The 15,815-nt window shown below is 40.7% G+C and overlaps 1 protein-coding gene across 1 annotated transcript; it reads right to left on the reverse strand.

Annotated features, from left to right (window-relative positions):
• Window positions 1-5,940: 5,940 nt before the first annotated feature.
• On the reverse strand, window positions 5,941-8,890 carry LOC137951530 (uncharacterized). Its single transcript, XM_068798246.1, has 5 exons — window positions 8,070-8,890; window positions 7,912-7,969; window positions 7,744-7,827; window positions 7,482-7,617; window positions 5,941-6,866 (listed from the first exon to the last, which is right to left on the reverse strand). The coding sequence occupies exons 1-5, from the start codon at window positions 8,641-8,643 to the stop codon at window positions 6,588-6,590; spliced, it is 1,131 nt and encodes a 376-aa protein (XP_068654347.1). The 5' UTR covers window positions 8,644-8,890; the 3' UTR covers window positions 5,941-6,587.
• Between the last annotated feature and the right edge of the window lie 6,925 nt (window positions 8,891-15,815).

Raw genomic sequence — 15,815 nt, forward strand, 5'->3', positions numbered from 1 at the left:
TATCCTGTAAATCAATGGAATGAGAAAATTATTTTTGCCTCTTGTCTTCGTCTTCCCCACTGTGTCTCCCGACGACAGAGCTCAACGGCTCTTTGCCATTCGAGGTTCTAACATGGTATCAGAGCGGACGATCCGCCCTTTCTGATTCCCCTTCCGACGACGGCCCTTCCTTTCCCTTTTCGGCTACTGTTTTCCGGCGGTTTCGCCATTATTTCCGACAAAGAGGTTTCCGCCCTCTGTTCGGACTTGAATCTGCGATTCAAGCTATTGGGAGGCTCATCTGGTATTTCCGGCGTCTTGTTTCCGGTGGTTATTCCCGGCAAAGAGGTTAGTTCCCGTTCCTATTTAATTTTTCTCTGGATTCCGTCGCCGAGAGGTTGTTTTTCTCTGGCTGCATTTGTTTCCGATTTTTTTTTGGGCGTCTTCCTGGATTCGTTGAGGAGACATCGTTTCCGGCGCCGAGAGGGTCGCCGAGAGCTGGTTTTCTTCTGGCCTTCTCTGGTTGGCCGAGAGCTGAGCACTGTTGTTTCTTTTTTTTTTGAAATTGGTATCATCTCGAGGGCAGTTTGGGTATTTTGAAGTACTTTGGTGGAAGATCTGACAAAAAAATAAAATAAAATTTTGGAGCTGCATTGGTGGTCAGTGCTCCATGGAGACTTATTCATCTTCAGATTCTGGTTTACGTACCAGTTCGGCTCGTTCAGTTTTTGACAAATCATCGAATCCGTACTATATCCACCACTCAGACAGCCCCGGGCAAGTCCTTGTCTCTCAACTTCTTACCGGCGAAAATTACACTAGTTGGAGCTGTGCCATGTTGATCGCCCTATCCGTAAAGAACAAAGTTGGTTTTGTTGATGGCTCCATTCTTGAACCTCCCAGTGTTGATCCTATTCTGCTAAACTCCTGGACCCGGAACAACAATATGGTTATCTCTTGGATCTTAAATTCCGTCTCCAATGAACTTTCTGCGAGTGTTATCTTTGCTGCATCTGCCAGGGAAATTTGGCTCGATCTTCGGGATCGTTTTCAACAGCGGAACGGCCCTCGTATTTTTCAGCTTAAACGGGAATTGATGAACTTGCATCAAGACAAAGATTCAGTTAGTACTTATTTTACCAAATTGAAAACCATTTGGGAAGAACTGCGCAACTACCGTCCTCATTGTTCTTGTGGAAAATGCTCATGCGGTGGCGTTACGAATCTGAATGATCACCACCATATAGAGTATATCATGTCCTTCTTAATGGGCCTTGACGACTCTTTCTCTCATGTTCGTGGTCAGTTGCTCCTCATGGATCTGATGCCCCCTCTTAACCATGTTTTTTCTCTGGTTGTCCAAGAGGAACAACAACGACGAACTACTCATGCCTCGGGTTCGAATGCTTCCACTGACACAATGGCGTTTGCAGTTAAATCTGACAAGATAGAAGTTAGTAAATCTGGGAACCACCCCCACCCTGACAGAGGTTACAATGCTCCACGCCCTCCGCCTTACCACACTTCCCGGACTCAGAATTCAAGTGCTCCTCGGAATCCAAACAAGGACAAGTATTACTGTACCCACTGCAAGATTACTGGCCATACCATCTCTCATTGCTTCAAGCTCCATGGTTATCCGTCTGGATCTACATTCAACACCAAGCCAAATTCTCCTGCTGCTGTTCATCAAGTTTCCCTTGCGGATGCTCGCCCTGGTTTTTCTTTTGTCGGGGGTTTTATTCAGAATCTGGACCCCACTCAATGTCAGCAACTCATATCCATGCTTTCTACCCAACTGAGTAGCTCAGCAACGGTCACCACTACTCCAGACTCTTCTACATCCAGTTGCTTGGCAGGTACTTGTTTTTCTGTCTCCTTACGTGGTTTATGTTCTTCCACTCCATTCTGGATTGTCGACTCCGGAGCTACTCGACATATTTGCTCTCAAGCTCATATTTTTATCTCCTTGCATGCTATTCCTCATATTACCGTTACCTTGCCAGATAATTCTCATCTTTTAGTCCGCTTTGCTGGTGATATTAAATTACATTCTCACCTTCTACTTAAAGACGTACTATTTGTTCCTCAATTCCAATTCAACTTAATCGCTGTTAGTGCTTTAGTTACTGCTTCTGGTCTTACAGTAAGTTTCTTTCCTGATTGTTTTGTTATCCAGGATCTCTCCACCCAGCGGACGATTGGCAAGGGTGACAAAGTTCAAGATCTTTATGTCCTCCGTGCTCAACATTTGCCCTCTACTTCTCATGTTTTTGTTAGCAATGTTTCTGCCCATGTTTGGCATAATAGGTTAGGACACATTTCTTTCAAGCGACTTGATTTTTTGAAGGATCAGTTGCACTGTGATGTAACTAGATTACACAAAGCAGATCCTTGTTATATCTCCCCTCTTGCAACACAACACACCCTTTCATTTGCTCTACAACCGCTCTCCTGATTATTCCCTCTTTCGTGTTTTTGGCTGTTTAGCTTTTGTTTCCACCTTAGCTGCTCATCGCCCCAAGTTCCACCCACGTGCTCGGGTTTGTGTTTTTCTTGGTTATCCAGCTGGTGTAAAAGGGTATAAATTCTATGATGTTGAGACTCACCAAGTTTTTCTTTCCAGAGATGTCGTGTTCCATGAAGAGGTTTTCCCTTTTCATACTATTACCAGTTCAACTCAACTGACTGACCCCTTCCCTGATTTTGTTCTGCCTCATTCCTCCCTCCACGCTCCGCCTTTTCCTGACCTTGATTCTTCCCCCCTTCATGATTCTCCAATTATTCCTGGTGTTCCAATTGATGATCCCTCCCCTCCTAATCTTCCTACACTTGTTCCTTCCTCTTCCGCTGTTGCTCCTCTTCGAACTTCTACTAGGGCGACTCATCCACCTCATTACCTGCGGGATTATCACTGTAATTTAATTACAGGCTCTTCATCCTCTACTTCCTCCCATACGTCTTATCCACTCTCTAATTCCATTTCTTACTATGCCCTTTCTGATTCGCACAGAAATTTTGTACTCAACCTATCTTCTCAAGTTGAACCTCAGTACTATCACCAAGCCGTGAAATGTCTTGACTGGAGGTTGGCTATGCGTGATGAGTTGGCCGCCCTGGAAGCCAACAATACCTGGACTGTCACTCCTCTACCTCTTGATAAACATACCATTGGCTGCAAATGGGTCTATAAAATCAAACTTAATTCTGATGGCTCTATTGAGCGATATAAGGCTCGTTTGGTAGCTAAAGGTTATACCCAACAAGAGGGTTTCGACTTTGTTGACACTTTCTCTCCAGTAGCCAAATTAGTCACTGTGAAGGTTCTTCTTGCCCTTGCTGCTTCTCACGGTTGGCATCTCGCTCAGCTTGATGTCAACAACGCTTTTCTACATGGTGATCTTTTTGAAGAAATCTATATGGATCTTCCTCTTGGGTACCTTCGACAGGGGGAGTCCTCTCCCTCTTCCACCAAACTCGTTTGCAAGCTCCACAAGTCCCTTTATGGCCTCCAACAAGCTTCGCGGTAATGGTATTCCAAATTTTCTCATGTTTTAATCACTTTTGGCTTTCTCCAATCGAAATCTGATTACTCTATCTTCACCAAAGGTCATGGTTCCTCCTTTGTTGCACTATTGGTTTATGTGGATGATATCATCCTCACTGGTCCTTCCTCTAGTGTTATTAATGAGCTTAAACATTTTCTGCATACTCAGTTCAAGCTCAAGGATCTTGGTTGTCTTAAGCACTTCCTTGGTCTTGAAATTGCTCACTCCAAGACTGGTATTGTGCTTTCTCAACGTCATTACACCTTACAATTACTTGAAGACTCAGGTTACCTAGCTTGTAAACCTACTCGTGTTCCCATGGATCCCAAGTTTAATTTAACTGCCACTGACGACGACCTGCTTCCTGATATAACCCATTATCGGCGGCTTGTTGGGAAACTACTTTACCTCACTTTATCTCGTCCCGACATTACCTTTGTCGTTCACAAGCTCACTCAATTTGTGGCCCAACCCCGCCTTCCTCATCTCCAGGCAGTCCATCACCTACTTCGATATCTCAAGACCAGCCCTGGTCAAGGTTTGTTGTTTTCTTTTACTTCTTCTTTGCAGGTACGCGCCTACTCTGATGCTGATTGGGGATCATGCCTTGATTCTCGCCGCTCTACTACCGGCTTTTGCATCTTCATTGGTGATTCTTTGGTCTCCTGGAAGGCCAAAAAGCAAACCACCGTCTCTCGCTCCTCCGCCGAAGCTGAATATAGAGCACTTTCTTCAACTGCCAGTGAACTTATTTGGCTACAGCAACTACTTCAAGATTTTCACGTCAAAGTCGACTCTCCTGCGTTACTATACTGTGACAATCAAGCTGCGATACATATTGCTTCTAACCCTACATTTCATGAGCGTACCAAACACATTGAGATCGATTGCCATTTTGTTCGTGAACGTGTTAGTTCGGGCATCCTCAAGTTACTTCCCATTCGTTCTCCATACCAGTTAGCTGACATGTTCACTAAACCTCTTCCCTTTACTCACCTTTTTTCTTTGTTGTCCAAGATGGCTGTCAAGGATATTTATAAGCCACCTTGAGGGGGAGTATTAGAATGTATTTATTTATTTTATTAATTCATTTTATGTAATAATTGTATTTTTACTATTTTGCCCCTTACTCTTTAAAAACCCATCTGTATCCTGTAAATCAATGGAATGAGAAAATTATTTTTGCCTCTCGTCTTCGTCTTCCTGACTGTGTCTCCCGACGACAGAGCTCAACGGCTCTTTGCCATTCGAGGTTATAACAATTTTGTTTAGTTAAAATCTGTTGTAAGATCACAGACGTGGCACCGACTTTTTGGTTTTTTTAAGGATTTGCATGTCTATCTTGGAATGGGTTGGTGGCCTTGTGACGTTTTTTTATTATTGTTCTTAAAAACTAAAAAATCTGTACGAGACGGGCTGGTTGAAAGGGGTTAAGCTAGAAGCAAGAGAAAGGACTATTACATGTATTGAGAATCGGAAGACAACGTCGCATTAAGAAGAAGGCCAAATTGCAACATTCATGGGAGAACCCGTAAAAGAAAGGTCAACCAGAAGTTTTCCCACTATTGATTTTCTGGCCTATGGCCGGAAAACCTTACCTGGAGTAAGAATCTCCGGGCAGAAATGTGTTTCCTTGAAATATGAGACACTAATGATCCCAGGAAACACATTTTTACCCAGAAATATTTTTTTAGTATTTCCTGGAAAAGGCACTAACATCGCCTAAATTTCGACAAATTTTCCAGTATAATCTTCAAAGTTCAGATATGTTTTACATTTTTCTTAAAGCCAAAAATATACAGTAATTGAAGACATTTTATCTTCTAGCAATGAAAAGCTTCTAAAATTAAATGTCTGGAAGAAATCCTGAAGCAAGACAAAGTCCCAATCCATCTCATTCCGAGGTCTTTTCTCCAACCGTTATCTTTGATGCAGTTCACTTGACCTAATTGTGCCCACTCCATCTGCTCCACACCTTGACCTTATCCATTGTGGGATCATTCATTGAAGGAAGAGAAAGCTACAGACTCGGACTAGAATCCAAAAGTCCAGAAGGTGGTATGAACTTGAGAAACATTCAATTTGGAATAATTATTTGGGTTCACTGTTTCAAGATGAGGCCAACCAGAAAAGCAGATATTGATCCTAAATCATATCAAATTTAACCACAAGTCACACTTGACAAAGTGAGTTTCAAAAAAGGATTCCTCAAGCGTGAAGTACATTCAGTTTAAGTAAAGGAGAAGGAATCCGTTGTCTCCCACAAATCCAATCACAGCCGAGAGAGAGAGAGAGAGAGAAAGAAAGAAAAAGTAGTAAGGCACATGACAGACTTGGGTAAATCAGTAGGAATCCTGGTGCACAAATGGGAAGAAAAGACAGGTCTCACATGAAATCTCAAAAGGGAAAAGAGTCGGGAACCATGAACAACTTAGGTAAATCCCTTGAAATCCAAAGTCATACATGAGAATCAACACAAAATCTGAAAAAAGTAAAAAGTATAAAACAACATCACTCAATCTCAGAGTAGGTTCCATTTAACCCCAATTATTTTCTTTTCTTTCACTCTAATGGTATTAGAAGCCCACAACTTGTCAATGACTACCCTAAAGTAACAAAGATAGGGGGAGGGGGTGGAGACATGTCCCCATATCTTCCACAACCTGTCCCAAAGGGAGAGAATAATTAGCTGTAGTGGTCACATGGTACCACAGCCTCTGACACTCACACATGCATTATCTATCACTGCACATGCTATCTGGTCCCCTCCATTACAATCCCTCTCATTCCTCCCTCTCCTCCTTTCATCTTGTCATCATCAATCCAATTAATCTATCACTCATAGGGGAACATCACAAACACCTTACTCCAAACCTTTTCAATCTTTCTCATACTAACAGTATACACCACGTCACACGGTAAAAAGCCAGTGACATATAGTTAGAATATCCTGTATCACATTAGCTTAGTAGTTGCAGCTTTAGATGTTATCTTCTTGCTTGTTGTTACCCTCTCCTTCTTCCTTTCATTTTGCTAAGTCTTGTAAGCCTTCCCATTGGTCTATACAGCAGGGGCCGCCTTCGAAGCCAGCTCCATGCACCGGGCATGCCGGGGACACGAGATAAGATGATCGTTGGTGAGCCCTGCAGCTTGCATGAATGAATGCATAACAGTAGGTCCTACGAACCGGAAGCCCCTCCGGACCATGTCTTTGCTCATGGTTTCAGATTTGGAAGTCTTGACTGGGATCTTCCTGCATGATTTGTACTGTGTTGCAATTGGCTTGTTGTTAACAAATCCCCACAAATATGCCTCAAATGACCCAAACTTCTCCTTTAACTGCAAGCAAGGAATCGTAACAGTTAGCATTAGTAAAGCCACAAGTGACCAAAGAGATGGCAGGAATGCTAAAAATAAGCCAAGCAAGTAGACAATTGGTGGGTGAGAGGGGAGGTCAGGGCCCTCAAATCTGTAGGACCAACTTAGAAATGTCTTTAAATTGCCTGATCACACTTAGATGAGATCCTAACAAATCTCTTTTGGAAAGAGGATTAATACTGTCTCCTGAGTACAGCTCCAGAACATTAGGAAGTGGATGGTAGGCCCTAAAGTAGGAATGTGATCACAGTAATGAGAGTACAGTTAAGCAAGCCTTCCCCAAAAGAAAAAACAAAAAAATTACCTGTCTTTTGGGTTTTTGTACTTGTATGCAGCTAAAGCTACTTGTTTAACTTGTGCCTTTGTCGATGATATTTATACTTTTGAACCATAAGTGGGGTTGTCAAATTTTAATATTCTTATGCACTTAATTCAAATCGTCTAATCATTCCCCTTTGGTTCTCTTTGTTTGAGACTGCATGAGGGTTTTATTTATCATTTTTTGAATAAAAATGTAACCCTTTTTGAGGTCATTATATTGAAGAAAGTAGAGAAGGAGCAGGAATCTAATCTAACCTGTAGGATTCTGATAGCATTGTCGACTGCTCCGCGAACTCTGCTCAAATCCATGCCATATTCGGCACCAACGGATGTGATTTGTTTCTCATTAAAGTTGGCAACAATTTCTACATCAAAATCAGCAAAAGCAGCCCTGCGAACAGTGAAAATTTCTCATTATCAATCACATCTCTTTCTGGTTTTTGCTTTCAACCTTGGTAAAGACAAACCCAGACTGTGACATTGATTTAAACTGGAAAAGTCAAACGGTATAATTTACCTGAAATCGTCCCTTTTCTTCAAGATAGAAGTCCAATCAGACCCAACTTGAGCACCCGTTAAGACCAACAACTCGAACAGCATTCTGCAACAAGCATCAATAGTCTAATTCAGTCTCCTGATTCAAATTAGATTTGATATAGACGGTGTAAGAAAGAGAGGTACCCACTTATCATCATGAACTGGCACGCCCCATTCCTCGTCATGGTAAGCAACAAAAAGGGGGTCTGTGAACCATAAAAAATCTGAGCAGGTTTAGCTGATTTCCGATCAAGTTAATCGTTATTGACAACGAATGAGGACGAAAACTGTTCTGTACTACTAAACCTGAATTGGGTGTGATAAAGCTGCATCTCTTCTCTTCTTGAGCAGTAGTACCATCAGAGGAATCAACAACGACCCCCTTCTCTCGCAGCTTGGCCGTAGTTCTTCCGTAATGGGCTATTTTCATTTTTCTCTGTGCCTGTAAGAAGCTCACTTGCTCCCGCCTCGCAGCTGCTATGCTACCAGGAGCCTCCAAAATCAGAGAAGAAGAATAGCAGTTGGGTGAAGTTTCATGGAATCCCATCCCACTAACATCAGATTTCTTCGACTTTTTCTTAACCACAGGCGCAGCTTTTGCCGCCAGCGACCTCACGGTGAGAGGATTCTCCCCGCTGGAATTGAGCCCGTTGGGGTCGTTCCCTCGCTTGATTGCCGGTCTTGAAGGCTTTGATTTTGGTGAAATGGGTGGAGAGCCCTTGGTTGAGGCTGGAGGAGTCCTGGAAGGAGGCGGTGGTGTGGGTGGGGAGGCTGCAACAGACTTCTTCTTGAGAGGCAAAGGGAAAGGAATACGATTGCAGGCAGGCTGCAGCACAGCCCTGCCATCAATCTGCGGTGCCTTCACCTTGGTTGTGCACATGCTTGCTCGCTTGCCTGCTTGCTGTGGTTGTCAATGCAAATGAGAAACAGAGAGAACGAGCGAGTAAATGCTAGGAGAGGAAGAGCATAGGAGTGGTTGTGGGATAGGAGATGGAGGGAAGGCAGGGTATATAAAGGGGAGGTTTAGTTTCAAGGAGCATTATTAAGCAACTCAATGGGCTGTGATTGTATTCCAAATTTCCAAATGCCAGGGCAGGTAGGGACAGGTGAGGAAGACGAACATGGAGGGGTTGGGATCTGCCATACAAAAGCTTAGAGCAGGCACGGGGGTGAGTAAGACAGGGATTAGAGAGACTATAAAAGAAAACAAAGAGTGGGCTTACCATGCCCTGTCTTTTACCTTGCAACTGCCTTTAATTGCTGGAGTGGTGGATAAGGAAGGTAAGAGGCAAGTACCAATCATTGCCAACTTCACCTCTTTCTAGCTGGCAAGAATATGCTCACCTTTCTTTCTCTAGCACACATTTACACAAGCATGTGCAGGGGCTTATCCATCTTTTCATCGAAGGAGAGTGAAAGGGGTCCCTGGAAAAGCTAATCTGGGTTGTTTAGGGTCTTTTTGTCTGCCTTACTGCACCTTCTGGGTTTGTAAATCCTTCCTTAAAAGAGTCTGATCAAGATTTTCAACCAACTTCATCAAATCAAAGTGGGTCTAGAAAGGGAAATTATGGACTGAAACACTAAGAAGACAGCACATATGTTTAGGTTCTTTCTGTTCCCCTTAATTGAAGTTTTCAACTAACTCCCATCAACCACAACATGGGACTGAACTCTTAAAGCGAGTTTAGAGAAACTAACACAATTAAAAGACTGTAAAAGTGGGTTTTGGAGGCTCTTTTTGTTTTCCCTCTTCCTTGGGTTCCTGGGTTTGTTTTTCGCCAGGAAGAAGAGAAGAAAAAGGAAAGAATGAAGAACTCTGATGTGGGTCTGATTACAGAGGAAATTTCCAAGCTCTCGTGTTGTTATGATCTTCACAAGCACGTGGATAGAAAACTGCACGGAGAGAAAAGTTGTAACAGAAGTAGCTTCTATCTTCATCGGAGCCCGATATAGTTGCTGAGGAAAATGCTTCGACACCAAAAATAATTGACCTTCACGTGTGAAACAAGTACTGTACGATTGGACGAACTTGAAGGGAGTCATTGGAAGCTCTGAAACATGGGTCCTTCTTCCTCTCCCAGATCTCCAGATTGTTGCAAACTCAGAGCATCCAAAGTTGACAAGTACAGGACAGTGTCACAGACGGAAAGAATCCTAGATTACTGATACGATCACTACTTCCTAGAGCATTTCCCTTTCTTGATTCTTGTGTGCCATGAAACTGACAAATTGTCCTTTGTTGATGGTCTCTAAATCCATGGTTGATGAGACACTAGGATTGAACCAGACCTGGTCTTTCATCTTTCTTTTTCTTTGCTTTAAGCAGATGGGTTCTCTTAAATATTGCTTCTAACCAGAAACCATACACATCCCATCAACATAAAAACGTTTAAACCTAACCGAAGAGAAAGCAAAGCCTCGAAGAGAAGCTGGAAGTCTTAAATCATTTTGCTTTCTGTGTGCACTAAGCAAATGCTGGAACCCAATAGATAGGCCTTCAATTGTAAAAGAAAAAAGTACAAATGGCAGACCCTCCATTTATTATCAGCTAGTGACTCTTTAGATCCAGCTCATGGTTTTGGGGACATTCAAACATGTCTGTCTTACGTGTTTTTTTTTTTTTTTTTTTTAATCTCTCAGGGACTGATGGATGCAAGTGGAAGAGATGACTTTGTAGCTGTTTTCATTTTGTTTCTGGGAGACAGGAAGGTAAGCTTGTCTTATGAGGCCCAAATGTTCCCTCGATTCATGTTTTCTGGAAATAATCTCTTTCAAACAGACAGCCTTTCCTCTTTTCTCGGATCAACCAATTCAATCAAGTTGAAGGTGCAGTTGACTGGATGACGTAAAAACTGAAAACCCTACTTTGCATCTCCTTTTATTTGTTTCAAATAACCACAAATACACAGTAAAACTAGAATGGAGAACTAAAAAGGGAGGCCAATCCAGTAGTTCATATCCACTGGTTTGAGCAGTTCCTTCTCTTTTCTGTGTTCTGCAATTTTAATTAATAATAAGTATAAATGTTTAATTATTTAATCATATTATAAATAAATATAAATAATTAATAATTATGTTTATTTAATCAATATAGATATAATTAAATTATTTAAATAATATAACATGCTAAATTATTTATTTTAATGTAATTAAAAACAAAAGTATTTAGATTATAACTTAAACTTATTAACTATCATATATCTAATGGTATAATTGTTTTATTTATTTAATTAATTTTTTTGAAGTATTACTTATGGGGGGATGTGTTTTCAAACAACCAAAACAAGATGCACATGTGATTCAAGAAAAACCCTAAGAACATCTCCTAGCAAAATATCATCAATTTCGGTAAACAAAATACTACAGGCAAAATGTCACATCTATTTGTGATACATCTAATTTATATTAGTCATAGTTGAACTAACTCTTGTAAGTTAAATTTGTAGGATTTGATGACTTAGAATGTTTAGGAGAACCCATCATAGGGTTGTACATGAATGAGGACCTGCATAAGGGGATGCACATGTAAATATAATTATAAATTTATACTTGTATGAAATATATCAAAGTTTAGTTTCATAAGGACAAAATTTCATGTCAATCTAATCTATATTTAAAGAGATATTCGCAGAGTCAGCAAGGGTCAAACTATAGAATAAAGAAAAATCAAGAAGCCATAAAAGATTCGAGAATGAATCTTTTTATGTCAAATTAGGTATCAATTTAAAGCTATTTGAGTGGGGAGACTGCAACAATAAATCGTTTGTGATTTCGAACTATATTTGTAGAGATATCTATATCAAAAGTACCAAAGGTCATTTCTACTAAAAATCTCTTATTTTTTTCCTATTTTCTTTCTTAATATCTCTCCATGCATTGGTGTGAATTTATTTTCACTTTTTTCTAGGATTAGCCAAATTTCTCTTCTAATTAGAAAATTTTGGCCAGAATTAATCATTCCAAGATGTGCTCCTTTAAAGAAAGAAAAAATTTCCTAATATGATATTGTTTTCAAGTTTTACGTTTTCATTGCTTGTTTGTGTTTCTTCTACATAATTAACTCCAAAAAATTGTGGTCACCCCAAAAAGTTATACTTGTCAAATTTATTAAAGTTGCCTCCTTCCGGTTAGAATTATTTTCCTCTAATATTTCTTCAGTTTATCTTCTTGACTTTTCATCACTTCATAGCAATTCCTAAACCCAGTACCTAAAAAGTATAAGAATGTGCCCAACATCCAACTTGTATAAGTCTTTTATTCTTCACCCAATAAGTGATTTGTGTTTGAACTACCCTTAAAAAGTAAATAGTTTCTTTGTTAAACCTTAAAGTTGAGCCGTTTTTCTGACTTTAGAATTGAGAGAAGTGTGTTTCAGACTATGACTATTTTGACTGGTATTTGGAGAAAGCGATTTTCTTTTTCCACATTGTGTTTTGTCCAAATTGTGTCTCTATGTCCTTTTTATCCCTAATTTGAGCGAGAGAAGTAGAGAAGCGGTACAAGAAAGAACTATTTGTTTCACATATTATGGTAATTTTTACGTGACCAAACTATTCAAGAAAGAAAAAGCACAAAAGATGAAGTTTTTGTATTTTTGAAGAATTTTTTCAGCAAAATAAAATTGAAGACAAAAAATTCTTTTCATTACAAGTTGAAGTTATAAACTTCGGTTTAAGGGGGAGTATTGAAGAGCAGGTATGAAAGAGTGACTCTCATAGTTATAAGTCTTACAGAGTATAATTAATATGATAGAGTCTAAGAAGAGTCTCATGAAAAAATATTTTAATTATGTTAGTCTTCTATTTATGTTCAGTTGTTTAATTGTTCTAGTACTTATCTTTCAGTGTTTAACTTTGGATATAATTGGGACAATAATAGTTTAATTATAATTGGATTCTACTTATTTTTTTTATTATAAATAAAAATTTATGTACTCAAATTACGTCGTGAAGTATTTTTATTTTTCAGAAATTTACTGGGTGCGGCTGTAGGGCTGGGGTTGGATGACTGATCGCGGAACTAATCGGGTACCGCACACACCAAACCGCAATTCTTTTTACCCGACTCGATTATTACCCGCTTGGCACTTGCCCCGGAGACTCCCTGTCGTCGCCTCTCTGTTGGGTTTCATCCTCCCATCGCTTCTCCTGGTTAAAGACGTTGATCAATATCTCTGCCGTCAGGCGTCAGGTATGTTCATTCAGTTTCTTCTCGTCTTAGACTGTTCATTTCTAAACATAAGCTATCACATGGACACCATAAGGTATCGGAGGGAGGTCCCATTTTTAGCTAAACTGTTGGCAAAGGAGTTTGCCGAACGATGTACATGGTTCCAGGAGCAGGAAATTACAGAGATAATATCTGATATGGAAAGCAAATCAGGCCAATGACACCAAGGAGGAGATGCCGAGCCTGAACACTAACCAATGACGACTTTAGAGTCCCCTTCAATGAGTAGATGGCCGGAGAGACGATCTCTGAAGACGATGAGGCGTTGAAGGAGGGCGAAGACTTCTGCAATGGTTGAGTCAGCAACCCCCATTGTACCCGAGTAGGAGAGGATGATATCTCTCAAAGAGTTCCAGAAAATGCCACCAAAACCAAAACCAGTAGGTCCCTGACAACCAATGGCACTGCCATCGAAATTGAGTTTTATGACGCCGAGTGGAGGAGGGGACTATTCAACCACGGCTAGTGGTTTGGAGGGGGTTGTCATGTGCACTAGGATGTGCCAATTCATCTGAAGGGACACGCCGGCAAGGGAGGAGAAATCCTTTCTGGAGTGGAGCCAACTAGAGATGAGGCCCGTGGCAGAGTTGATAGTATCTTCAATGCCATTGAACTTACGATTAAAACGGCGGTTGTTTCTTTTCAACCAAATGCACTAGGGTACATGGGCGAGGCAAGTAGACAAAAGTAGTTTACCGATTTTTGGAAAGGAGATCCCCATGACAAGGCAGATGGTCCTAATGAGATCACGTTGTAGGCCTATTTGGAGTCCAATTCGTTGAAACATGGCCATCCAAACCCTCCAAGATTAGCCATAGTGATTGAGCACATGGTTAACATACTCGTCACAAGTGTTGCATAGAGGACAAGTGTTGCATAGAGGAATGTGGCCATGCCGATGGAGGTTATCAACAGTTAATATTTTCTCCTGTGTGGTAATCCAGATGAAGAATTTGATTTTGTGGGGAGCTGAGAGTCTCCAAGCAGCGACTGGGAGTCCATCCTCTGACGTAAGAGTAGGCAGATGAGACTGAGAAGAGACCGTTTGCATTTGGCAGCCACAAAATCTTATCAGGAATGTGGGGTCTTATCACAGTGGACTCAAGGGTAGATAAGAGAGAGCAAAGCACGCTGGTCTCGTTGTCACTCAGGCCACGTCTAAAATGGAAGTTCCAGAATTGATTGCTCCCGACATCGGCCACAGAGGCATCCTAGTGCAGAGAGATTGCAAAAAGAGAGTTGAATGCATCCTAGAAGGGACGATTTCCGCACCACTAGTCCTGCCAAAAGAGAAGCTGCTGGCCATTGCCGACAAAAAATGGGGTGGCATTTTTTAATAGAGGGAGTAAGGGGAGGAGCGTCTTCCAGATTGGGGGTAAGCGTCTACGGTTTCCCCCCTCAGTCCACCAAATGCCCGGCCACTATAATTTGAATGCAACCATTGGTCTCCAAATATTGCGATGGCAGACATTGAAGTTCCAAATCCATTTGCAAACAAGGGCCCTATTCATATCTTGTGTGGGGCGAATACCAAGGCCACCCTTGAGTGAGGAAGGCAGATTTCATTCCAAATAACTAGGTGATACAAAAATTGCAAAGCATGATCGATCATACATTCTAGCAATGATCGATCAAGCAGAACAATGTCATTTGGGGACATAAAGCATACTTGATCAACCTCCTTACATTGATCGATCATTCTTGTATTGCACAACCAGGAATTGCAAAGGATAATCGATCGATCATTGTTCCACTGATTGATCAACTTATTTTTGTTAGCCAACGATCAAATATTGATCGATCAATAAGTCATTTTTTTGAGAAAAATATAGTTGTTATGCACGATTGATCGATCGATCACTTTACATTGATCAATCATTGTCAAGTCAACTTTTTTAAATGGGCACAAAACAATTAGTTTGGCTTGGGGAACCTATAAATACCCCACCAAATGTTTACTTGAGAAGTTAATGGGCATTTATTGGCAATTCTACTCAGTTCTAGGCATTTTATCTTGAAATTCCCTATTGAGTTCATTTTTTAGAGAGAAAATACAGTTTTTGCATATCATCACCATTCCTCTGAAATCAATTCTTTGCATTCATCTTAGACAAACTCCAAATCAGATCAATGTGTGCATCAAAGCTAGAGACTTAGATGTTTCAAAGGAGAAGGTTGTCTCTCCAATCTTCAAAAGCTGTTAGCTTTTCATTTTTTAGTAATCTTTTGATTTTATTTTATAGGTTTATCTAGAACCTTGAATTTCGATAGAAGAGCTTGCTAGAGCCAGAATCTAACTCAATCTCAAGGGAGATTATTTGTAACAGTGTATTTGAGCATACACGTGGCACTTTCTTGTAAAATTCTAAGCTATTAGAGCTTATACTTGTGAAATTTCCCAAGCACAGGTTTTTGGGTGGTAAATACCAATAAGAGAACATCGATAAATAAAAAAAATTGGTGTTCATTTGTGGTGTGTGAGTTATTTGCTTTACTTGCATTGATTATTTTGTTTAATTCTTGCATGACTGACTTTAAAATTTGAAACTTCAATTCAACCCCCCTCCCCCTCTCTTTGAGAAGCCACCTGGGTCAACACCTGATTTCCGTCATTTTCTTGGTGCATCATTCTTGATAAATGCAAAACTGTAGTAGTTCTTTTTTGGTTCACTTCTTTGCTGTTAAATTTGAGGGCTTTAACTCATAGATACTTCGGTTAGGAAAGAAGAAGAATAAGAGAGAAGAAGGAGAAGAAACTTGTCTAGGAGAAGGTGGACGTGTGGAAGCAAAATAGGGGAAAGAGAGCTCCTCCTTAGGGCATAC

Source organism: Aristolochia californica, unplaced genomic scaffold (assembly GCF_029961685.1).
Source record: "Aristolochia californica isolate CCGP_79_NKW_82.1479 unplaced genomic scaffold, dmAriCali1.0.hap1 SCAF_15, whole genome shotgun sequence".
Classification (NCBI taxonomy): domain Eukaryota; kingdom Viridiplantae; phylum Streptophyta; class Magnoliopsida; order Piperales; family Aristolochiaceae; genus Aristolochia; species Aristolochia californica.

Coding starts and splice junctions, on each gene's coding strand:
- LOC137951530 (XM_068798246.1), bottom strand. CDS start 8,643: ATGTGCACAACCAAGGTGAAGGCACCGCAGATTGATGGCAGGGCTGTG. Junction 7,970..8,069: donor CTTTATCACACCCAATTCAG/GTTTAGTAGTAC, acceptor TATGGTTCACAG/ACCCCCTTTTTGTTGCTTAC. Junction 7,618..7,743: donor AAGAAAAGGGACGATTTCAG/GTAAATTATACC, acceptor CACTGTTCGCAG/GGCTGCTTTTGCTGATTTTG.